The sequence below is a fragment of the Cryptotermes secundus genome, unplaced genomic scaffold, assembly GCF_002891405.2.
Source record: "Cryptotermes secundus unplaced genomic scaffold, Csec_1.0 scaffold373, whole genome shotgun sequence".
NCBI classification, from domain to species: Eukaryota; Metazoa; Arthropoda; class Insecta; order Blattodea; family Kalotermitidae; genus Cryptotermes; species Cryptotermes secundus.
Window position 1 is genome coordinate 935,284 of NW_019720165.1, and position 27,152 is coordinate 962,435.

At 44.1% G+C, this 27,152-nt stretch overlaps 1 protein-coding gene across 1 annotated transcript in view; it reads right to left on the minus strand.

Moving 5' to 3' along the window:
• Positions 1-27,152, minus strand: part of LOC111867309 — a 165,003-nt gene that overhangs the window by 97,629 nt on the left and 40,222 nt on the right. Inside the window, exon 2 of the mRNA XM_023857056.2 lies at positions 2,785-2,932. Within this exon, the coding sequence (XP_023712824.1) occupies positions 2,785-2,931 (147 nt within the window). The 5' untranslated portion in view covers position 2,932. The remainder of the gene's footprint in view (positions 1-2,784; positions 2,933-27,152) is intronic.

Here is a 27,152-nt window from a genome sequence, read left to right on the forward strand (position 1 = left end):
CCACGGCTTAAAGTCCCTCCCCGAGGACTTGTTCCCTGAATTTTTCCGCCCTTAAAAATTCCACGACCTCCGCCGGGTTTGAACCCGCGTACCTTGAGTCATGAGGTGGGAACGTTACCCCCTAGACTACGGAGGTCGCTTTGTTAGGAAGTATCTTCCAGAGCAGTTTCCTCCTCAGTGTTAAGAGAACATACAAAACGAGGTACTAATACATCCCAACATCTTCAAAGAGGGGGGCGTGGGCCCATTAGTCAAACCTGTCAGCAATAAAATCCGTGGAAAAGTAAGATACTTCATTTCAGTGATTAATGTTGAACTCACATCAGTAAATCTTTGCCGGTTAATGGGCTGCTTTTAGACACATCTATAAATTAATTTTGAAGACAAGCCAGAAAGCAAGAAATTCATTCTTGCATAAATCTTTGCCAGTTAATGGGCTGCTTTTAGACAAGTGTATAAATTAATTTTAAAGAGAAGACAGAAAACAAGAAATTCATTCTTGCATATGCTTCACGTGTTGGTTGGTCCGCGTGGGTGCAACACTTGCTCTCAAACGCTAGAACAACAAAGGCTGAGAAATAGTTCTGTCTTATGGGGTAAAACGTCGTGTAGTCCGTTGAAATTCAACTGATGTTCGGGAGGAACACGTCGCCTCCATCTTCAGGTTCGAAAAATAAGCCAAGCAAGAAAACAGCGTAACAGCAGGGGGGGGGGGGGGGGGTTATAGCACAGCAGCTCTGCTTGCCAACTGCTTCCACGCTGAAGTAGGGGGCAGCATGTTCCTCCAAAATGTCGGACTACACGGCGTAATAACGCAAATACAGAAGATAGAGAGAACTCTTCATAGCCACCGGTGTGAGAACCTCAAATCATACTACACAGGCTGAGGCTAAGGACTCGACATTAAAGGTTTCTGGACCTAAGTAGGGGAACTGACGGAAGAAAGTTGCATGGGTAACGAAGAACTTCGCAATCTGTAGTCTTCACCAAATATTGGCAGGATAACAAAACCATGGATGAGATGGAGAGAACATGTAGGATTGGGACAGATCAGAAATGTGTTTAGTTTAGTTTGAAAATTTGATGTGAAGAGACCGCTCAAAAAATCTAGGGTGACGGGAACTGTGATGGATTAATCTGGCTCAGGACAGGCTACTATACTTTTTTTTTCCCCTGGCACTACAGCACCAGTGGGCGTAGGCCTACCTCCATGAACTTCTCCGTTCATTTCGGTTTTTCTGGATCTTACACATTCGGTAGGACTCCTTGGGCGAGAGGTCGGCTCGTCGCAAGGCCTCTACCTGTACACATACACAGAAAAACGCAAACAAACATCCATGCCCTGAGTGGGATTCGAACCCACGATCCCGGTTTCCGAGCGAGTGAAAACAGTACATGCCGTAATATACTTTTGGGTTCCATAAAATGAGGTGAATTTCATGAGTAACTTAGAGATCATTAACTACTGAGGAACTCCACTCCGTACAATTAGTTTAATACAGATTTTATAAACAAGACATGACCGAAGTAAAGGTGAATACTCAGCCTGATTCCAAGGAACACGCTTGCTATGCTATAAAAATGGAAAACTATCCCTGTAACAGGCCGTGGAGGATACGGGTTTAAGAGACGTCCAGTCTCCCACATTTTCTAGACATTCGGCTCACAGATGGCGGTAAGGTTGTCAGCCTTACGCTCCGGTCGTTTTTTACCCCCCAGGAAGATTCCTGGTACTCATTTATGTCAGAGGCTGAGTCGACCCCAGGGCTAGTGCGGCTGGAAGGATTAGGTCAACTGAAAAATGAAATTACCTTCATTTCGGGATGTAAGTGGCAGTACAGGGTAATAGGGCCATGACCATTTAAAGAACGGAAGCGAATGCCGGTACCTGGGGACAGACACGTTTTCAGTACAGGTCTGACCGATATCTGAAAGGGGTCAAGGTCAAGAATTGGTATTCGTGTCGGTTACTTCGAGACTCGAAACAAGCTCAAGACATCGAAAACATGCACCTTCCGACTAATCGAGTGCAATTTCTGGTATCTCTAAACAAATTTGAGCAATGCGTGAAGCAGTGGGTAATAGTGTCCAACAGTGCGCAACTCTGATTACTGCCAAGCTAACCTAAGTGAAACTTGCACGTGCCGACATCTCTGAAGTCTACTGCGTTCTGACGTAACTTGTGGCGTACTGTCGCGGCGATGTATCTGGTGCCTGCATATATTTGCGGCTTAATAAGAAAGGCTTAGTAACGTAATTGACAACTTCTTGTACAAGGAAGATGTCGTTATTTCATACGTTGTGCCTATCTACGTTGTGTAGACCTATAACTGTATATTGTATACCGATTGGAAGAGAAAAGGTAGTATGTGGCCTTTGGTATGCGTCAAAATTAATAAATTTAGATTCGAGACGTTCTTATAGAAATGCAGATATAGCCTAACAATTACCTTATTTCTGAGACGTAAGCCTCTGTGGTCTAGCGTTCAGAGTTCCTGGTTATGGATCAGAAGTATGGGTTCGATTTTTGGCGCTACCAATTTTTCTGAGAAGTAGTGGGTCTGGAACGGGGTCCACTCAGCCTCGTGAGAATAACTGAGGAGTTTTTCAAGGAAATAGCGGCTCCGGTCTAGAAAAGAGATTAACGTCCGGGAGGATTCGTTGCGCTGACCACGCGACAACCTCTACCCGCTAAAGTTGGCACTAACATCGCCGACAAACGGCGGTCGCTCGGTCGGTCGGCCGCAATTCTGTGGGGACACTAAAGGCAGAAGCTGTACTCACCGAGGGCGACGACTCGTTGAGAGAGGAGTAACTGGAGGACCTGCTGGACAGAGGCTCGGGGCTGAGGCTGGAGAAGCTGGCCGTGGAGCTGAGACTCAGGGTGTCTGCCCTGATCCGAAACGGGCTCTGCTGCACGTGCTTTAACATCCTGCAACAAAACAACAGCAGACTTTGGTCATCTGGATGTCTGATGCTATGGTGACGGAAAGCAACACGGTACAGCGTACGGGCAACATTTCGACAGCTACAAGACTGAAAAAGGGCGTAGGTACTACATGACCAAGTGTACGACGTTCTTTTGGTAGCTGTCCCTGTGCTTAACTAATTAAGCACTACACTATGAAAGCGTATGGGGGCGTGGATTTATAGATCCACATTGTCTTGACCTCGGCACTAGCTGGAGATGAGTGGTCAGCTTCACGTCCCGGTCGCTTTACTCCCTTGGAAAGAGCCCCCGATACCCGTTCTATAGGAGGCTGGTTGGGCCACAGAGTCGGTCTGGACGACGTGGAGAAAATTCTTGACCCCACAGGGACTCAAACTCCAACCCCTCAGTCGCCAAGCACGTAGTTAGTCGTTATACTACGCCATCCCGGTGTAGTATAGTAGTGTATGGTGTATATGGTGTAGTCCCGAGTTGTGAATGCATAAGGTGCAATAAATCCAATCGTCCAATCCAAAATCCGTCTTGTAAGTCACGCGCACAACATCTACACGTGACACTACCTTAATTATAGTTCTAGACATTTTCACATATTAGTCATAATTGGTAATTACAACTTATAACCATCATCTTCGCATTTATTCTTAAGGGCCCGAAAATAAGGCCACTCATCTTTTCTTACCTTATACCGGGTTATTATTATTATTCAGGCTAATATTGTAATTTCCCCTCGTTGGTGTCTCCACCTTATCGTGGTGAAGGGGTTTGAGTATGCCAAGGACCCTGAGAGCTATACCAGCGGTAGCGTAGCTACTGGCAGGGCCTCCCTTGCTGGACAGGTCAAAGGGTAGGCATCAGACGAAGAGAGACACCAAAAACTGGTGCCGGAAGCAGCGTCATCAGCAGCGACTTGAAGCACAGAGCAAATGATGCTCGAGATGGTTCAAGTTCTTATAGCAACAGGCGTGACCAGAGTGGTTTGAACGGCTGTTGTACTGCGATGTGGAAAGCAAATGGAAAAACTACCACATTATCACTTTTCCTGGATAGTCTCTTTCCAAAAACAGAAGATCGCATTAAGNTCAGCTACATCTGTTATTACTTCCTGCATTACCGACGGCTCTGAGAAACAACCGGTCTTACATCCGTTGGAAAGCATTCCTAAGCCTCGTTCAGTCGCAACGTTCATACCGATGGACACTGAACAGCAACAAAATCTGCATATCTCTGTAAACTCCGTTCTTGGGGAAGGGGGGGGGGCATGTCATCTTATTTGCCTTAATTAAGACAAATAAGATGAATTATCTTAACAAGTTTTAGCGAGTGTAAATTTATCATAGTTGACAAATACGGACTTTTTAAATACTTTTTAAATGGTTTGTGAAAACATATGAGGGCAAGCAATGCAATAGATTGACGTAGTTGGGACACCTGATGATGGCACTGTGTTGCCGAAACATGTTGTGAAGTGACAGGTGAAATTGTGTGCACTACAGGACGGCCACTGTATACATATAATAGATGAAAATCAGTGCAACAGGGCGCTAAAATATAACATTAATAATCAGTAAGTTAGGAAATTTTTGATGTGCTACGACTATCAGGCGTGCACAGAAACAGATCAATTAATTTTTAGAGTTACGTTTAGAATTTCTGTATGCCGACAGAAGCATATCAAAGGTTCGAGGGCCATGACGTATCCCCGTGTACTATTGCGCTTAGCATGTGAACTTCATGACATGTTCCAGCCATGCATAATACATACACACTTTGCAAGTTCGATGCGCAATGTCATTACCACACATTAAGTCACACATCAAGAGGGCACGGGTTCTGTGACCCCACGGCACGACTGATGTGAGGAACAGTGAACTCTATTATTGTTTCAGAGGCGTCAGTATGATTGCAGACGCAAGGGGGGAGACACTAGACAAACGGGATGTTAGGAAGGCTGTGGAAACCAACTAATTGTCTCGGCGCCTCTGTATACGTGCGACACACGATATAACACCAGCTGCGCCTGCGTCGGGGATCCCGCGAAAACAGACGTCAGTTGTTCCCGCTTGTGTCACAACTCGGAAGGTGTGTAAACACAAACAGAAATCCCCCAAGACAAGCTGTGGGACCAATAAAGGGGAAAAGTATTCTGTTCTAGGTATGTTTACATTTAGACGGAGGAAAATTCAAAGGGCTGCTTCTCAGAAGTGAGAAACAAATGACCCTGGGCCCCAAACAAACATCACAAAGCCCGCACATTCCAACTTCCTCCGATTCACGAGCAACATCGCACCTGCCACTGCCGAATAAAGACGTGACACTGAAAGTGAACGGGCAGAATAGCGGTATAAGTTGTCCCTGTGCTTAATTAATTAAGCACCATGCCATGAGGACGCATGGGGGAGTGGAGGTACGGTACAACCATTCTTGAGCTAGGCACTAGTTGGAGGTGAGTGATCAGCTTCATGCCTCATGCCGCTGTACCCCGAAGGAAAGAGCCCCCCTACCCACTTGATAGATTAGGTGAGCCCCATAACCGGTCTTGACGTTGTGGAGTACAGCAAATTCGCTGCACCTGGCGGGAATCGAAGCCCGGCCGTCCTATCCGTAGCGCAACCTTCAAACTGAAATAGTTGGGTATGTAAATATGTACAGGCCGTGTTTACGGGCCTAGACTCTGGGATGTAAGTACGAAGTATTGTTAAGGTGTAATGAACAACTTGTTGCAGTTGCATTGTGGGAGGGATGGTGACGCACTCTAACTAAGGCTCCCTCCTATCCCAAAACCCTTTTCTGGTTTAATGTACTCGACAAAATCCACCCATAGTCTGTTTAGAAGAGGCAGGTCCAAAAAAAAAAGTATTTTTTTACTGCTAGTGGGATGGGACTAAGTTCCTTGTACTGCGGCCACTTTGGCTTATTGTACCAGCCCCAGATGATAGGTGAGGGTGATTGTGGAGCAATTGGTGGAATGAAGATTAGCAGGGGAAACCGAAGTACTCGGAGAAAACCTGCCCCAGCGCCACTTTGTCCACCACAAATCTCACTTGACCAGACCCAGGATCGAACCCGGGTCGCCGCGGTGGGAAGCCAGCGACTAACCGCTTGAGCTATGGCGCGGCCTAAGTAAGTAAATAAATAACTAAGTATGTATGTGCGTATGTACGTACGTACGTATGTGTGTGTGCGTATGTATGTATGTGAGGAAGTAACAGGAGGCTTGAGGAAATTACATAATGCAAGCTATAATACTATTACGGTGATCATATCATGGAGGATCTCCGGCATACAGAACGCAATGGAGATACGGTAATTGCGTGTACAGTTACGGTAGGGAAACCACTTGGAACGGCCTAGGTGTAGGCGGGATAATATTAAAATGCATTTTAAAGAATGAGGTGGAATAGTATGAACAAGACTTAAATTGTGTGCGATAAAGTCCAGAACAGGATCTTGAGCGTAAAGGAGTTAGCCGCCTGGCTCCGAAAGTGACGCGGCAACTCCTCAAACGACCACATAACTTCTACAGCTGAAACAAAGTAATTATGTAACCTAAGAATGAATTAAACCAAGTCTGTTCCCTTCTCGTGATCCAACTCAACTGGATACTTAGCACAGCAAGCCTTCAGTTGTACTGTTTATCCAAATAAATAATGTTCTAGGTAGAGTACTGCCACTGGGCAGCTGCCGCCTTCACGACATAAACACCCATCGCATTTACTTATTACTTGCAGTGGTCAAGTAGATTATAAATTGACGATTCAAAAAAAAATAATGTTCTTTGAAAGCGGTAAACCCCGCTCATTATTAAGATTACCCCTCTAACAGAACTGATTAGCCACCAGCTTCGTTCAGAGTTATTAGTCCGTTTTACACTGACAGAGCGATGATTTATTTATAGCTTCAATATGGGCGCCCATGGCAACAGTCTGGCGCGCCCTCCATAGTTCCACCTTTGTACAACCCTGCGACTCCCGAATATGAAGCAAAATGGCACCCACCTCTCCATAACTAATTCTACAATACAAACAAAAACGTACAGTACTGTCGTTCAGGAAGTTGCCGGAACTTCGAATCGGTAAAACTTAAACAAAATACAAAAAGGGGGAAGAGGGAAAACAGACCATGTAATATGCCGGAAGTATTCTGTCATGCACCAAAGGAAATCTGGCTCTCAAATACGGATTCCACATGCCAACAGGAAAATCGAGCTCCAAGAGAATTTCAACAGCAGTTAAAAATATATACAAATATATTAATTACATGATGAGTTCATAAAATGAAACGTGGGATACGACCTTGGTTCGATCCCGGGTCAGATCATGTGTGATTTAAGGTAGACGAACTGGCACAGGGCAGGTTTTCTCCGAAAGTTAATTTCGCACGGGACCAAACAATTTGCTGAGTCCGTGACTTGCGCACTCTTCAGCCCCTAATATGAAGGCACTACATCCATCCGAACCGCAGTACACTTCTATACGAGACTACATGGGGTAACATCCCAGACGAAAGTACATTTCATTAATATACTAAATTGGCTCAACCACTCCTGTCATAATCTAGTAAAATAAATAAACACATACGCTGTAAAATGTTCGGTTAAATAAGTTTCCACGATTTTTCTGTGTTATTATCCATAAACGTCATCTCGTCATGTTGAACGACATCTCAAGTTTATGTACATAGTTAAAGCATGGTGTGAAAAGGCAAATGAAATAATGCAGAAGCCACCGATGGCGCCATGGTTCCTTGTATGGTCCCTACAGACTGTTTATTTGGCAGGCACTCAACTTTGGTAAACTTCGAGAAGAGAAATGTGACGCACCGTGAGAAATCTACACCACATTTGGAGCTGGGGTTACGAGTTCTAACCCCTTCCCTTTTCTAGATACGTCTATATGGACGTGCATTTCTCTTCATGGCTAAAATTTAGTCAGGAAGGATATGTCTGCATCACACTTCGCTTCAATAGCAATTCAATCCTGGCTCAAAATTCTAGACACGCACGATCAAAAAAATAAAATCCGTGGCCTGCAGTCGGCTTGTCGGCGAAGTTAGTGCCAACTTTAACGGATAGAGGGTGTCCCGTCGTCAGCGCAAAAAATCCCCACGACCGTTAATCTCTGTTTCCTAGATCGGAGCCGCTATTTCCTTGAAATAGTTCCTCAATTATCCTCACGAGGCTGAGTGGACCCCGTTCCAGAAGCACTACTTCTCAGAAAATCTGGTAGCGCCGGGATCTGGATCTGTAGCCAGGAACTCTGACCACTAGACCACAGAGGCGGTAGATACGCACGACCACCGCCACTATCTACGTTACTTCAGAACATTGCAGATAACTGTTCCGTCTTCAGGTAAGGAGAAAAGTAAGATTTTATTTTCAACTCTAACCTCCATTCCCGATCTTGTATTGAATGACCATTAACTCGTAGGATTTTAAGTTCTCACGCCAGTGGTTACGAAGAATTCTAACTTCTGGGATATAACATCGTGTTTTTCTTTTCTTTTGGCGCTAAAGCCCCAGTTTGGGCCTTGGCCTACCTCTATGAAACTCTCCGTTTCACTTCGGTTTAGTAGATCTTAAAGACATTCGATAGGACTCCTTGGGCTGGTGATCAGCTCGTCGCAAGTCCTCTACCTGTACACAAAAACAGAAAAATAGACGCACGCGCAGCCACACACACACACACACACACACACACACACACAAACAACGAACACCCATGTCCTGAGTGGGATTCGAACCCACGATCCCGGCTTCAGAGAGAGCGAAGACAGTGCATGCCTCAGACCGCTCGGCTACCGTGACCGGCATAACAACATGTAGTCTGTTGAAAGTCAACCGACGTTTCGGAGGAACACCTTCAGGTTCGAAGAGTAACCCTTCATTATTAAAGACGCTACGTTCCCAATGGCAACAAGATTCTTCCCGGTGGTCCGAGTGGTATATTGTTTACAGCCCACGCATTATGAATATCTTCCGGGATGTAACTATGACGACATCATCTGAAAATTCTTCCGACATTTCAAAAATAACATTTCCTTGTTGAATACTTAAGTATGAATCCAGTGACGAGGTTACGATCGGCGATATCTGTCACCACTTCCGTACGTCTGTCGCACCGGAAGTCTGAAGCAACACGTTGTTCAAGGCTTCTAAATTTGCTCCGTCTCTAAGATCTCTTCCTTCCTGTATCTAAGACAGCCAGTCTCGTCTGTGTCCTCTTTTTATTTACAGTCTGTCTTTCTTATTGTGTACAACGCCAATACAGTGCATCATCAAAAGGTACCTTTACTACTACCTATCTAAAAGTAAACTGTTAACTAAATTTTGTTCCGTTTTTGAAGATTATCATCTCGAGAGCATAAATTTGTCGCTCCCTGGCTTCAACAGCACATCAATCGTTTCACGAAGTGCGGCGCCAGATATACGAGTACTCTACAATATTCTCTTTTACTGCCGTGCAAGAAGGCTTTAAAAGGACTTATGCCTATTTACGCTGAACATGGTCACACCCGCGACTCCAGACCAAATCCTTCCACGAAAAGGGACGGACAAAACAGAAGTTTCCGTTCGGTAAGGCAAAGACAGTTTTCGGCGAGGCGGAACACAACAATCACACCCAAGTTCCTTCAGCAGTAAACCCAAGGACGACTTGAAGATGCCACGAAATGCAGTAGCTTCAATGGGTAAACAAGAAACGCCCACAGACGGAGAAACATTTAGAAAACGGTAACTTCGTGATAAGTAAAGGTAAAGTTGTCCCTGTGCTCCGAGTATTAAGCCCTACGTCATGACGCCGTTATGGGATAATTTTACGACGCTACTTCAACTGCAGTCGTTATAGGTCCACGTAGTGTGAAGAAATAACGATCATCATCAACCAGACAGCTCCAACGTATTATTTGTTTTTCCCTTGGCACTACCGCCCCAGTGGGCCTAGGCCTACCTCCATGAACTTCTCCGTTCACTTCGGTTTTTCTAGATCTTACACATTCGGTAGGACTCCTTGGGCGTCGCAAGGCCTCTACATGTACACAAACACAGAAAAACGCATACACACAAACTAAACATCCATCCCCTGAGTGGGATTCGAACCCACGCTCCCAGTTTCCAAGCGACCGAAGACAGTACATGCTTTAGACCGCTCGGCTACCGTGACCGGCCCAAGGTATTATACCGCATCTAAATGTAGAATATGAGGAAAACCACGAAAGATCTCAGGGCGAGATTCAATTCATGTCCCTTTCTGACAGATACAAGGTACAGCTACAGAATTCCATATTCAGATCACAAAACAGGTCCAGTTTCTACGTATAGTAGGTTAGTCATCTTATGTTATCAGCCACCATAGCGACGGGCTATTGGTTGGACGTCCGGGGTTCAATTCCTGGAACGAGAAAGATTTTTCTTTTCTCCACATTGCCCGGACCGAATTTGGAGCCCACCCAGACTTCTATCCAATGGGTACAGGGGGCTTTTCCCAGGGGGTAAAGCGGCCAGGGCGTGAAACTGACCATTCACTTCCAACTAGTGACGAGATCAATAAAATGTGGATTTATACATCCACTCCCCTATACGCCTTCGAGTCACAGTGCTTAATTAGATAAACACTGGGACGACTTTTACGCAAGGCAGAATAGTCAGTGCATAGATAAGAATATGTTGAAGCTGTTCTCTTTTAATTTAATTTAAGTTCTGGATCCATAGATCTGTTATTCATTCCACGAACATCTGACATTATTTCTACTCTTCCTTCCAGTGTCTTCCCGACAGCAGGAAATCTACTGACATAAGAGACGAAGCCACACTTCATGGGTACATCAGTGGAAGTCAGTGGTGCACTGAGGCATTAGACGTCCTTCATTCCTTTTCAGCCTAAATCACAAAACCACCGCCGCTTGTCGGCGAAGTTAGTGCCAACTTTAGCGGATAGAGGGTGTCACCTGTTTGGCCCCACGACCGTTAATCTCGGTTTAGAGCTGCGCCATAGCTCAAGCGGTTAGTCGCTGGCTTCCCACCGCGTCGACCCGGGTTCGATCCCGGGTCTGGTCAAGTGGGATTTGTGGTGGACAAAGTGGCGCTGGGGCGGGTTTTCTCCGAATACTTCGGTTTCCCCTGTCAATCTTTATTCCACCAAATTCTCCATCATCATAATCACACGGAGCAGGCTACAAAAGGCCAATCAGTGGCCGCCGTGACGAATGGACCCACTTTAACTCCACCCCCCACTAAGCGAATCTCGGTTTTCTAGACCGGAGCCGCTATTTCCTTGAAACAGCTCCTCAATTATCGTCACGAGGTTGAGTGGACCCCGTTCCAGACCCACTACTTCTCAGAGAAAATGATAGCGCCGGGAATTGAACCCGGACCTCTGACCACTAGACCACAGAGGCTTCAGTCTAAGTTACAATCTGAAAACGCATTCTGATCTTTGTGCTACCCCCTCCTCCAGAAGCGATACGGCGATTTCAACCCGAAGTTTAGAGACGTCATTCACTGCTGTACTGAAATGAACTGTAATGAACGTGCATCAAGAAAAGGCGAACAGGAACAAGTGAAGCTTGACAGAATTCCAACACGGCTCAAATCACTGGTCCATAGGCACCGGCAGCATACCAGACCCTACTGGAGAGACCAAAATACGAGTACTGGTGTGGTCTAGGCTGGACAAAGAAACAATAAACGGCCTTAAAAGGGCAAAATAGTTGAGGAGGAAAGAAGAAATATTAGGCTGGATAGAACTTCACAATACGGAGCTTTATAATTTCGGCTCATTACCAGATATAATTAGAGTGATCAAAACACAGAAGGTGAGATAGGTAAGGCATATAGTACGCATGGTACAAGTGAATAAATATACAAACATTTTGAAATTACTGCCGTAACATGACACGCAATTTAACAAATTTAATAGATCAAATTACATACATGGCATAACATGTAAGATTTGAGGCTTTCACGGTGGTGACTATGAAGAAAGCAGTCTTCTGGGATTTGGCACCTTGTATATGTGGTGTTAACCGACGTTTCGGAGGAACGTATCGCCTCCATCTTCAGGGTAGAAGAAAAATATAAGAAATCTGCAAGCGAAGAGACCGTGAGAACCGGTAAAAGCAGACTGCTTTCTCCATGGCCTAACAAGTTTTGCCCCCCCCCCCACCGCCATCCACAGAAGCATGAAACTGAAAGGAAATTAGATTACATTTCTTGTACATCTTAAAACATGGTTTGCCGACTTTTTCTATTATAAAAAGGATAAGTATAAAACAAAAAGAAACTTCGTGGCCCGTAGTCCACAAGTGAACTATACCGAGTGAGCGACCGCCGCTTGTCGACGAAATTACTACCAACGATAGCGCATAAAGGGTGTCGTCACATGGTCAGCGCAACAAAACCCCACGGCCGTTAATCTCGGTTTTCCAGACCGGAGACAATATTTCCATGAAACAGCTCCTCAATTATCTTCACAAGGCTGAGCGGACCCCGTTCCAGACCCACTACCTCTCAGAAAATCAGGTAGCGGCGGAAATCGAACCCGGGACCTCTGTATCTGCAGCCGGGAACCACTAGACCTCAGAGGCCGTCATTTCTTGAAGTATTCACAGTAAAAATATATTTTATTAGGTATTTCTTGCATGCAGCAAACAAACAATGCGCGTTGTGCAGTATCTTCTGCTTCCTTCATAAAGTTAGGCTGCAGATACGTGTATCGTTGTGTAGCATCAGCTGAGTACTGGTTTCCACGTTGTCCAGCTTGTGCGAAATATAATTTTACTGTAAAAAAATTAAGAAATACTTTTTAAAGAATTGTAATAACTTAGACCATTTCATGTCGCCGCTGTCCATGAGTTTACCTTACCAAAACTCTTGCTTCATCAGCCCGACATGGAACTGGGGCCCTTCGTTATCTTTCAGAATTCACTACAGTGCTCAAGGATCTCCCCCCCCCCTTTAAAGTCCGAATATCTTCATTCAAATTTTAAATATTAGAATATATCCAATTTGCAACCCTTCCGAAGTAAGTAAAGTAAAGTAAAGGTATCCCTGTACCAGGCCGTGAAGGCCCATAGGGTTGTGAGACGTTGAGGGTCCCACACTACCTAGACAATCAGCTCACAGATGGCGGTAAGGTTGTCGGTCTTACGCGCCGGCCGCGCTTTACTCCCCAAGAAGATTCTCAGTACTCATTTCTGTTAGGGGCTGAGTCGACCCTAGGGTCATAGTGCGGCTTGAAGGATTAGGTAAGTTGACAAAAAAAATCCACCTCATCGGGACACCAACCCGCGATCTTCCTGCTTGTGGCATAGTGCCTCAACTACGCTTCCTGGATAGCGTAGCCGATATAGCGACTGGCTATGGGCTGGACGACCACGTGGATGGTAACCACCCAAGCGGCCCTAACCCAACAGAAGACAATCTTAACAATCAGTGCCGTAAAAACCTCAAAACTTGCATATCAGTCATTGAATATTACAGCCAACTACCATAAACACGTACCGCCTATAGAACAACATAGCAAACAGAAGCATCCTTTATTTACGGCTCTGCATATGGAGCCAGGGGTTTGAAACTGCACCCCCTCTCCCAGTTGGCTCCCATATTGACTAGCGGTTACATCTAACGGAAAAGGAAGTGCATATGTGCGTGGGAGGGGCGGAAGTCATCGGATTTGGACCACCGAGCATGCAGCTATAGAGGCTGTGAGTAGACGAGCTGAAAATGACCGGACGGGCACAGGGGGAGGCGGTAAGACTCCCTGTTTCACTACATAACATCCGGATACCATACAAACAAAAAACAAACTCCGTGACTTTAGTCCGCAAGCGAGCTATACCGACCGAGTGCATCCGAATACCATGGAAGACGAAAATAATTTGTAAATTGTGTTCGCTACTCATTGCAACATTTTTCATACTTCTCTGAGTGGGTGGAAGCCATTTTCTATACTCTCTGTCCACGGAGCTACTGGTATTTCATTGGCGAAAATTAGCCTTCATGCACTTGCTCATCTCTGCTCATTCATCAAGTCTATGTGCAAACTGCCGGAAATTTCTGTATAGGAAACAGTTAAAAACAGGAAATATTTGGAAAACATCATTATGAAACACTAGCAAAACATGGCAACACAAAAAGAGGAAAGGAAATATTTCCAAACCGAACTAATTCCATGGAGCAGCACTTTGAGATGCTAATAGTTGCTCAGCTACTCGGGAGAGTCCCAGCATTTTAGGAAAGCCGAAGATTCATTGCCGTGTTCACAAGAGTCGGTCACTGGTCCCTTTCCTGAGCTAGCCGAATCCACTTCGCAGTTCCCAGCCTGTATTTTAAAATCCTTATAATATTATACTCCCATCTTCGCTTAGCTCTTCCTAGTAGTTGCTTTCCAAAACTTCGTTTGAACTTCTCTCCAACAAGTCTTACACACCCCGCCCATCTCGTCTTCCTGATTTTGATTACGGAAATATTTGGCGAGGAGTAAAATTATGAAACTGCTCATTATGCAGCTGTTTCCAGCCTCCTGTTAGTTCTTCCCTATCAGCTCCAATTATTGTCTCAGCACATGCGCAGTATGCGTGCTTCCCTTCATGTGGAACACAAAGCTGAACACAGTGCCAAAAACAAGACGGAGAAAAGAAAATATGCTGTAAAATTATGAAAGCTAAGACAGCTCTAAAATATATATAAAACAGGTAAAAAAAAGATAAGAGTTGTGTTTAATTAAGCACTACACCATGAAGGCGTATGGGGGAGTGGATGTATAGATCCCTATTTTCTTGACCTCGGCACTAGTTGGAGGTGGGTGGTCACCTTCACGTCCCGGCAGCTTTACCCCCGGGGAAAGAGCCCCCGGTGCCCATTGGATAGATTGGGTGGACCACAGAGCCAGTATGGACGACGTGGGGAAGAGAAAATTATTTATCCAACCAGGACTCGAACCCCGACCCCACGGTCCTCAAGCCCGTAGTTAATCGCTATAGCGACTACGCTATCCTGGCTGCACTAGCAATGGAGTTAATTTTTCAAATTCTTGTAAACTAATCTTCATCGCTTCGTCAACTTTCGTGAGCAGTATTTAGCACTCAGTAGCAATGACTGGCATCCTCATCTCCTGATTGGCTACACAAATTACCGACGGGTGATCCAACGTCTTCGAACAAGTGCCACTTACACTCTTCTTGCATTCATATTGCTGGAACCGCGGTCAGGTATCCATCCCTGTGTTCAAACAAAGAGCATCTCGTATCGCTTATCTCGATGTTCTCATTATCAGGCTGTGCAGACGTCTGAAACACTGATCTGTCAGTTGTCTATTACATGTTCTATTCGGTTGTATTTACATATTCCCAAAACATTTATTTACATAACAATAAGTTCTGGAAAGAACTAATAGCTTACTTTGCATGATACGACTCGAACCGCATAGAAAACGATGCGACCAAGAATTCTATTGTTGCGTGTGTATTCGTTGCCGCGGTAACGTTTTTACCGAGCCATGCTTAGCAACGTGAGGGAGACATCTTAGTACACAGACTGACAGGAGTGAGTCATGAAGTACGTCGCTGAGACGGGCTCAGGTGCCATGATACATGTACCAAGTTTCATATAAAATTTGTTCAGCCATTCAAGAATTGGCCGGGAGGGGGGGGGGGTTTACAGAGACATAGAGACAACATGGAAATCGCATAAGCCTACTTTCATTTTTTTTTTCAAAATGAGGAAAGTAAGCTAAAAATATGCAAAAGTGTCGTCTTTAAGTGATATATATATAAGCGAGAATCATTGTGACTACAACGTTCCATTGATTGATTTTGGTGAGCTTAGACAGCTGCAAAAGATGAAAAGTTCGTTTGCTAGAAATCCGCTCCCTATTTATGACCGTCATCGGTTCTTTTCCTTCCAATCGGAGAATTTGACCCAAGATGGGATCATAAGGTCCGAAGTCCTAAACTCAGATAACAAAGACTTCTTTTTTTTTTTTTGTTCTCATTTCCTGTATACTTGTCACGTCCGCCTCGGTTTCAGATATGGCCCCTAAATCGGTCGCGTTGCTGATGCAACAGTCGGGGCCCTCAGCACCTGCTCGCGCCCTTCTGCGTCTTCGTTTTGTTCTCTCGGTTCCCTTCCTTATTTACACGCCATTTTCTTCCCCATGCCGTTCCTTTCCTTCTTTCAAATTCTAACTCTTCTTGATTTTATTTTTCTTTCCCTCTTTTTTCATTTCGCTCATCTTGCATTTACCCCACTTATAGCACTTCTGGCCTTCTGATCTTTCGTTTCTTTTTCAACTGCTCCTGCTTTCACTTTTTCTCTACTTCCTCATTCCCCTTTATGTTTTAGTTCCATCCTCCATCAAATTTTATCCTTAATTGCTCTCTTCTTTACCTCCGTTTTCTCAATTTCTTTCCGAACTTTTTGCCAATTTCTTTCCTTTTCTTCTTTTGTTTCTTTCAGTCCTTGCAAGTATGATTTAACAGCACAGTATGTATCCTCGTAGTGTGGCCAATAAATGCATTTTAGATTGTAAGGCAAAAAAAATGTAATGCTTCTTGCATAAAATTACATTTGTATTAGGGTTTCAAACTATACTTCTTTTTTTCTGAAATAAAACACCACTTCAGAACAAAAGCTATTAAAATCTTTAACAGAAATTCTCCTTAATGGCTTAGTTGCCAGGCGATTTAGCAACATTTCGGGGCCAGACGTTCATTTCTAGAGCGACTAGCTTCATTTCGCAGCCACCCGCTTACTGGATTCGCTGCACTAATTCCAGCGAATCCAGTAAGCATTAGGAACATATGTCTCGTGATCGAGTGATTATAGAAGTGGTTTGAATTGGCAGTCGGATTCACAGGACTCTTACAGATCGTAACTACAAGCAATTATAGTCCTATCGCTAAATCACACATTATACGGTACACTAAAGTGCGCACCAAGTCCGTTGTGTCTTCACCGGTTGGCTGGTAACGGCTTCCAACCCCGTAGATTCCTCAGTTTCTGTGTTCCGAGGCTTCCGTCCATCTCACAACTCGACACGGCGTTGCTACTCAACGACTAATAATGGGGTCTGCTCCGCCTCCCACGCGAATGTCTGCGACGACGTCCGACAAGGTTGTCGCCCAACTGCTAACTGCAGACCCAAGATTCTCTAGAGTCTAGACTATCGACTTCTCTAGTTGTCCCGTTGATCCACGTGATATAGCCACGGGACGGACCCAACAGAAAACACCGTTTCCCACGATTGGTATTGCTGAATGACGGTATTAACGACGCGGACCAACAGAGAACACAGTTTCCAGCTATACGTTACGTTACGTTGCGTGATGTGACATATTCCATTACTGTGTCACTGTTCACTGTGCCATAACCCAGTAAATAACGTCTTGTCTTGTTAAACTACACCGGCTGTCAGCGAGCATACAACAGTATTTTACGGACTCAATGAAGAATGAGGGCCAGTGTAATGCTGATTCCGTTTATACACTCCAAAATTCTGATAGGGACAAGATGCTATAAATAGAAATTTTAGAAAACCTTCAAATGTTCAAATATAACAAAATAAAATGTTACATGTGAATTTTGGCTGCTTATATAAACAATTCAGCCGATTTCGTTGTCAAAAATCTTTGTTTGAGGTACTATCGAAAAGTATTTCACAATACATAACATTCTGGGATATTCTTCAATCATCCTTACACATATGATTTGTAACGCCTAGAGTTTTGGATTTTAGATTGCACACTGCGTCCTTACTTACTTACTTACTTACTTACTTACTCACTCATGGAGCTGAGCCCTTCTTGAGGAGCCGCCAATTCTGCAGCCTCAAGAATGTCCCAGCATTCTATGGAATCCGAAGGTTCATCACCGTGTTCACAAGAGCCCTCCACTGGTCCCTATCCTAAGCCAGATCTATCCAATCTATACCATCCCATCCTATCTCTCGAAGATCCATAGGCAAACGCTACTGGATAAATAATCACTGTGCATTCTGAGAATCGTCAGAAAGACTTAACCTTTTAAAGCCCATTGGTTACAATTATACCAACTGCTTTAACAAAAAAGATAAAAAAAATATTAAACTCTGCATTGTGCCCACAGAGTGTACATGTTTATTGTGACACAATAAACAGCGACCGTTTCTATGTAGCGGAGGCGTAATGTGTTTCCTGTGAGGTACGAACCAAATGTTTATATATTACTTATAAGTAGGTCACTCTTTAATAGGTTACATAAACTATTTGGGATCATTCACTGGGTCATATTAATGCAGGAGGTACACATAGTGACCATTACACTTTAAGGAATTAATGGGCATAATAGACGTGAAGTAAAAAGTCGTGATGTAAAGTCAGCATTCGGCGACGAATATATCGGATCTGAGATTCTCACAGCCGTGATTATAAAGATTACAATCTAAGTATCTAAGTGTAGCTCGGTAAAGGTACGCTGACTTTCGAAAGAATGTATCGTGTCATTCTTCAAAGCTGAAGAGTAGGCCAAGCACGAAATCAACAACGAGCCTTCGACGAGGGTCACACAAACTTACACCCAAATTACTGTATTGTATATGGCTTGTAATTTGGTTTCAGCATGACTGTGTACAAATAAGATTTTAGACATTTCAAGCTGGTATGAATTCATTAAACTGGGGGACAAAACTACTAAGTTGGCAACACTGAGCCCATAGATCATGACAACGTTGGAGTGGCAGTGCTGACCCCATCTCTCTTCCTCTCCCTGCACCGGTGATGTGGTTCTTACTTTAATTGACCACACCCACTAAAATTTGCCACACCCTGGCCAAGCACTTTTCCCCCCTGCTTTTGGACTCCCTCCCCTAACCCATGAAGACTTTCATTTTCTAGCCCCTGCCACCAGAGAACAGTTACTACAGGGCAATGCCTTCTGCGTGTCATTGTTACGCATTTCCGTTTCAGCCCGCAGATGGAAAATCTACCAGAATTCAGACTATTTGAAGACTGATCGGTCTGTCGGTTAAATTGCTGCTGGCCTTCGCCAGCACAGTGATTCCTGGCTTACGTCTTGTCGAGAAACATGACCCATGATTTAATTCTCTCCTACACATTACATCTCCACTACAGCGACCAACCAGTAATGCTGTTTAAGGAAAGAGTCCCTGTTTACTGTGAGAACCGTAAGAAACACGGTGTAGAGCCTTAGTGTCTTAAAGCAGGTGGTATATATAGTAACCACTACGCTTTAATGGGTAATTTTAACTTTCAGCGTTTCTTAATTCACTGTGTTTTTTACGTAAAGTCTATAAAATAACGCACAATAGGGATGCATGTTCGTCCTTATGGTTTATCTCCGAAAGAACTGGCAACAAGCAGCAGCAGCACTGGTTTATGGGGGCAACACCCCCCGGGTTAGGGTCAAACAGAATTTAGTTCTCACAGCAATGAATGTTAAGATGACGATATTCTGGAATGTGACTTTTACACCTCGAAGATGGAAGCAGTAGGTTCTTTGGAGACGTTCCCATACTACATGGCTTCACATCCAAGAACACCGTAATCTAAATATATTATCGTTTTCCTATTAAATAAAGGAATCTCGTCGGATATCAAACTAAAACAGAGTTTAATACAGTCAAGGAGCCGGGGTAGCTCAGTCGGTATAGCGAGTGAGCTACGGGCTTGACGACAAAGGGGGGGTGTTCGAGTCCCGATGGGGGCAAGAATTTTCAACTTCTCCATGTCGTTCAGACCGGCTCTGGGGCCCACCAAGCCTCCCATCCAATGAGTATCGGGGGTTCTTTCCCCAGGAGTAAAGCGTTCGGGGCGTGAAGCTGACCACTCAACTCCAGCTAGTGCAGAGGTCAAGAAAACGTGGGTCTATACATCGATTCCCCCATACGTCTTCATGGCGTAGCGCTTAATCAGTTTAAGTTAAACACAGGGACAACTTTACGTTTTAAATTAATACAGTCGTCTCACTGATATCTGCGACTTTTATTTGAAACACTTTTCGATATTAATACTTACTTACTTACTTACTTACTTACTCATGGAGCTGAGCCCTTCTTGAGGAGCCGCCAATTCTGCAGCTACTCAAGAATTTCCCAGCATTTTATGGAACCCGAAGATTCATCACCGTGTTCACAAGAGCCCTCCACTGGTCCCTATCCTGAACCAGATTTATCCAATCCTATCTAAGATCCATTCTAATATTGTCCACCCACCTACTCCTTGTTCTTCNCCCATACAGAACCACAGGCAAAATTATAGTTTTGTATATTCTAATTTTTATGTTTTTGGACAACAGACGAGAAGACAAATGGTTCTGGACTGAATGGTAGCACTTTTCGATATTAATAATAAAATAAAATATTAAATTAAGTGTATTATTTGCAGTGTGTATGGTTTTGAAACGATTTATATCTCAAATAAATGAATACTAAAGAAAAAAAGAGGTACGGAAAATCACCCGAATAATAACATTTTGAAAATTGGTTTACTTTCCCCAATAGTTATATTTATACACGGAATTACAAACCTCCATCTGGAGAACACTATACTGCCTATCCGAAATGAGACGCTGGTACCGGACATGCTTTGGTCTGCGGTATGAACTTCACGCAACACTCACCTTCACTTGTTACGTATCCCCACCCTTCGAAATCTAGACTAGCCACTGAACCACCCGGCCTACCGAAGCAGGAAACGTGAGTATCGTTATCGCGGCAACATTTGCATCGCCCACCGACTGTCAGATCTCGGTACAGTGCCCATGTGACGTGTGCGGAGGGCCAGTTGGAATAGACATCACCAATCATACCGCGTCTAAAACATTCTTAGGGTACGTCATACTGTCAGTGCGTAAGGTTACTGAGTAACGTCCCTATGTTCAATGAGATCCCAGGTATGGAGATTTCTGGTATCCTTCACGCGTTGAAAATATAATCCAGTTAACTTTCTAATGACGAAATAATGCCCACGTCATAACCTGGTAATGACTCAGCCTAAAATAATGTTTTAAACACAGAATACTTACAGTCATCGCCTTAAGCAGAACTACAATTTGAATTCCATGCGTGACTGACTATACGTTAGTCGAATATGTAAGGTACGTCGGATTCAGCAGTAAGATCAGTTCCTGTCGGTCTAAAAACAGGCCTGCCTCATATTTTTAGACCTGTTAAAACACGTATATTAAAGATATCTTGCGAGGAATATCTCAAATATAAGAGGAATGTAAAAGGTTGTCGTTGCTCTTAATTAACCATCATGTTATAAAAGACGTAGGGGAAGTCTAGGTATAACTCATTCTTTACCTAGATCGATGAATAGTCAGCTTCACACACCAGCCGCCTTAACCCCGATAACCACTGGATAGGCGGCTGATCCACTGTTAACTTGTGAGATGAATTTAATTTTGCCTCTGATCTTCTCAAATGAATCTCAAAGGTTTAAATGAGACACGCTTACTGCTTACTGCTTACTGCTTACTGACATAATTTGTATATGCAACATTGTTTTCAGACAGAAGCCTGTATGTAGACGTAAGCGCATGGTACAGCTGAGGTTTTCTGATAAGAAAATACAAGTAGCTCCACAGACCAGGGGAGTGCTTTTCGAAAAAATAGGGGTGCCTGGTAAAAATCTCCGCCCTTTATGGAACCCTGATGTACATAGCCATGCTCACACTTATAAGACATGTTAGGGCGATGGTACTGTCACGCGACAGAGTGACTACAGACGGAATTTGAATTGATAATCGAATTCAGTGAACACTTACAGAACGTAACCACAAATAACTATGACAGTCTCGCCGTTACACATTCCAAATATCACTGTAACTACAGCACATATAGCATAATCTCAGTTTGCTATGTCTTCATAAGTAGTTGCCCAACAATGTCCTCTACTTCCGTGCTCACGTTCGTACCTGATGGCGACTGTCTCACAACTAACGCATTGCTCAAACTGTTGACTCTCAACTATCTGTTCTGCTTAGAACATATCGGCACGGATCGCACAGAAAACATCGGTCCTCTCTTGCTGTATACGGGCCGTTGCCTAATAACGGCCGTTGTCCAGCTGTTTGTCTCGCGGTCGTTTCACATCAATGGGTCTACATGCCACGATACCAAAGATGATGAAATATGTGGGAATGTAGAACTCGTGGGAGAAGAGAAATACACATAAAATTTTGGGCGGGAGAGTTAAAGGAAATATCTTGGCGATGACAGGATATTATTATTATCATCATATATTTGAAAGCAATGGGGTATGGGGGTGTGTATTGCAAATAATCACTTCGGGGATGTACGCTTTTAAGGAAGAACACTATGAATCTGGATCTGTGATCTTGGATGTGGACTAGATCCATCTGGGGGGGGGGGCTTTATTTTTTGTTTATTTAATGACGCTCTAAATTTTCATAATATGCCTATATAGCGTCGAATAGGCCAACAGGATAAATCGAAGACGTGAAAGAACGAAACTCTGGCACAAAATAAAGTACTATCCTCTTATCTGAGAGAGTCGGTACAGTGATTGGGCTAAGGGCTGTGCAACCAAGAATTTTGGGTTCGATTTCCGGTAAGGGTAATAGGCTTTTCTACATAATGTCCAGACCGGCTCTGAGGTTCATCCAACCTCATACACAATGAGTAACGGCGGCCATTTCCCGGGGGTAAAGCGGCTGGAGCATGAAACTGACCACTCATCTCCATCTAGTGTCATGCTTAGGAATGGTACAGCTAAACCTCCACTTCCCCAAACGTCATCATAGCATGGTACTTAATTCACATGCAGAAATTAACAGTGCGTCATTACTTTCACCGTCACCAAGCAAGACGTTTCGGACGAAAAGTTCTTACAACACTGGAAAGCAGTCCGTAAACAGCCTTGACTTTTGAGGCGGTTCCAGAGAACTGATGAGTACAGAGTCAAGTTTAAATCGCGAGGCTGACTGCGTCACAGCGGAGAGTCCTACCTGGTGGCCTTGATTACGTCACTCCAATACCTACGTTACGAGAAACCTACTATGCTCTCTCTAAAGTCAGCAAACGACCTCGAAGCAAAAAGAGAAACACGCCACTGGTATTTTAAAAGATCTTATCTCCAAACCTGACGTTCGCTTGTACACGCCCAAAAACAATGCCTCAGTTTACGTTACAACTCAAATTAGGATGGTTTCATGGTTAACATTAGAGGAATATGCATGCCCTTTTTTGGGGCCCCAACAGGAACCAGAACGGTACGCATACATAACTAGTTTCAGGGCCCCTTATCAATCCAGATTATCGTCCGCCTTCATGGATGCTTTATTACAGGTCTTGACAGCGCATGTCAATATGTGTCAATCTGAAATGACAAGTGAAAAGCGCCGAGTAACTCATTAACGCAAGTCTTTTTATTCTCATGGGTTGAGACTTAGCCCACTTGGTACCTGAGGCCACAGGTTGGGCCCCAAATAGCAGATGATGGTTATGGAGAAATCGGTGGAAGGCGAACCGGCAGGGAAACAGAAGTACTGCCCCCGTGTCACTTTGTCCACCACAAATCCCACAAATCGAACCCGGGCCGCCGGCGACTAACGACCTGAGATGTGGTACGGCCACGCACAGTGACTACTACCATCGGAATCTCTGCACTTCGCTCACAGAACGATCTGACGTACGTGTTACGTTTATTCGAATAAACAATACACGTTCGTCTTTGTAATGGTGACGTGTTGCATATTCTGTGAAGCATTAATAAGTACGGGCTCCGGTCTAGAAAACGGAAATTAACGGCCGTGGGGATTCGTTGCGCTGACCACGCGACACCCTCTATCCGCTAAAGTTGGCACTAACTTAGCCGACAAGCGGCGGTCGCTCGGTCGATAGAGTTCGCTTGCGGACTCATGCCACGGAGTTTTATTTTATTTTGGTACAGAGCAAAACGATGAAAACTCGCAGAATAGCAAGCCCCTGACAGAAATCACAAACTAGCACTTTACCGAAGAAAGCAGTCTTCTGGGATTTGGCACCGTGTATANTTTACCATTTTCGAATCCGGCTTTACGTCTCTGGGAGACAGAACCTGCTGGACATATTCCATTATTTCCTAATTACGCCAGAGAACATGAGGATTACTTCTTGTGTGTTTATCTCGCACAAACCGTGAAGAACATTTTTGTGGCACCAGATGGGTGAACGTTTCCTCCCTGTTCTGAGTGTTGGCCTGTTTTTCATTTGTTTTCTCGTTATTTGTAAATCGTTTATAATGTAAGTATAAGAGCAGTGTTGTTATGGTAATGATAACAGAAGATCGAGGGAAGGGGATCAGCTGGACAAAGACCCCTGAAAAACTAAACCGACTGAGCTACTCGTATTCCGGCTCTCAGCTACGTTATAACGCTGACCAAAATGCAGTTAACCAGCCAAGCGCCTGCAAGAGGTGCATGGACCGGTTATTTTTCATTCGGATTGTTTTTATTGTCATAGAGTGCAACCCATCACCTGAAGATGGAAGTACACACTGGACAACGGACAATGTCCAATGCAATACTGACGTAACAAACCAACCACTGTCACAAAGAGCCCAGCAGGGCTTCTCAATTTTTGGGGGGGTCACAGACCAATTACTGCGTGACTTTTCTTTTGTCGACCATTCTAATACTGAGGAAATATATTAAGAATTTTTAATGGAATGAGAATGAAATATAATCAACAGTTACATCGGCATTATGGCCGCGCCATAGCTCAAGTGGTTAGTCGCCGACTTCGCGGGGCGGCTCGGGTTCGATCCCGGGTCTGGTCAAGTGGGATTTGTGGTGGACAAAGTGACGCTGGGGCACGTTTCCTCCGAGTACTTCGGTTTCCCCTGCCAATCTTCATTCCACCAATTGCTCCACAATCACCCTCACCTACCATCTGGGGCTGATACAATAGGCCAGAAGTGGCCGCAGTACAAGGGACTTAGTCCCACCGCACTATCAATAAAAAAAATACATCGCCATTACTTTTACAATTAAAATTATATAAATACTTTTCAGCGCAAATTACTATTATTTGCGCACAAATAAAATACTTTGATTTTGTAGAGGGGCGCGAACCGTCCGAAAATTTTCCTCGGACCATGAATTTGTGAAACTCTGCTTTAATCAATGATAATCCGTTTCTAAAAGAAAAGTCCTTGAGGGAAGGTCACTGGTTTGACGAAATAACTTTCCCGCGCCCGAATCGTATAGCTGTACACTTTACTGAGAAACTTACGAAACGAGTTTAAATGCCCTGGGCCACTGTGGTACACTCTCAACTTCTCGCATTATGACTGACACTGATCCAAACTGCTTGCTTTCCCATTGCCCGTAATAAAACTGCCGCAGACTCGTGAACAAATAAATACCACGATCCAGTTTGTCGCTGTTCGCAACTGCGTGCGGAACTTTCGTTGTTACTTAACGCAAGAGTACGGGGTTACAAAAGCTAACACAGTGGTTCTCAGCCTCCAGGCAACAAGACAGCTTGCAGGTACATCATTATGACCTCGGGCTGCATAAGCCTCTGAAGCCGGAAGCCTTAGGATATGGACTTTGTTATGAGCAGAGGACAGAAGTTGATCACGGGCTTATGACCGAAATTAATTTTGATATTAAAGTTGGAAAGGCTAAAACAGACGTCAGGATTGGGAAGGCTGGGTGTGACGCATGCAGAGCAGTGCATGAAGCCTGAAATTCATCTAAATATTAAAAAAAAAACGTTCTCACCACAAACACTTTACAGTTACAACAATCAACTGGTTAGGGAAATAATGACAGTTTATTTTAAGAATCACAAGAAATCCACAAAAGCTGAGAACTTATGTTAGAACGGATGGTACATATAGCAATCACTGCGCTTGAAATTGTTCTGCGTAAATCTATTTTTATCTCGAAATGCTTTTCCTTCCACGAAAATTAAGAGAAACGTCAAGTAAGATGGACTGTCAGCTGTGCTGTTAATTACTTTCCTTGGTATTCTGGAGGTCCTAGATTCGATTCTCGGTAAGCAGACTGGCTATCCTGAGATTTCTTGCGTTTGCTTCATGGTAAATGAGAGAGACCCGTAAATCCCTAAATTCGCGAGGGACAAAGATATCAAAGCCATGCAAATGTGATATTGTAGGGACTTACGTACGTCCTTACTCATGGAGCTGAGCCCTTTTGGAGGAGCTGCCAATTCTGCAGTTACTCAAGAACTTCCAAGCACTATATGGAACCCGAAGGTTCATTACCGTGTTCACATGAGCTCTCCACTGGTCCCTATCCTGAGCCAAATCAATCCAGTCAATACCATCTCATCCTATCTCTCTAAGATCCATTTTAATATTCTTCACCCACCTACACCTTGGTCTTCCTAGTGGTCTCTTTCCTTCTGGCTTTCCTACCAATATCCTTTACGCATTCCTCGTCCCCCCCATTCGTGCTACATGCCCTCTCCATCTCACCCTCCTTGACTTGACCATTCTAATTATACCTGGGGAAGAGTACAAGTCATGAAGCTCCTTAATGCAGTTTTCTCCAACCTCCAGTCAAAAAAATAGAACTGAGGTATAAGAGTATATAAGAAAGCAAATGGGGAAGTCGTACTTAGCAAGAGTTCCTACAGCAGTACACGTAACAGCAAATGGAATCTTTCACGTGGAAAGAATCGAAAGAGAAAACGAACTTAAGACCGAAGAGTAGTACAGGAGACTTCAACGTTAATCACTAAGCCACGTTTCGTTTCAGCGGAGGCTATGAACGATAGACAAATGCTTATCTTCCACTTACCACAGGCTCACCGAACGAATAAGATGCGAGAATCATACCTGGAAAAACCAAACACAAATACATGATACTGAGAAGCCACGCTAAGCTGCAAACAACTATATCCTCATCGTTATTTTCCTTTTTACATCATCATTCAGTTATGCATATATTAATGTGGTTATTCTCCAATGCATATGCATGCCTTAATGGAAAAGTATAGCTGATATGACACCTATTACAGTTCTCGGCATTTGACTACGGTTAAAATTCCAGTAAACTGCTGCTGGCCTTCGCCAGCACAGTCGTCCATGACCATATTTTTGCTCCTTCCAAACTTTTGCGTGTTTTGAAATGGGGACTGCCCTTGAACAAGAAGAGGGGCTCACTACAACTGGTCACTCCCCTTCTACCCGGGAGTGACTGCCGGCTGTCACCCACTCAATCGGGCGCTTTCACTCC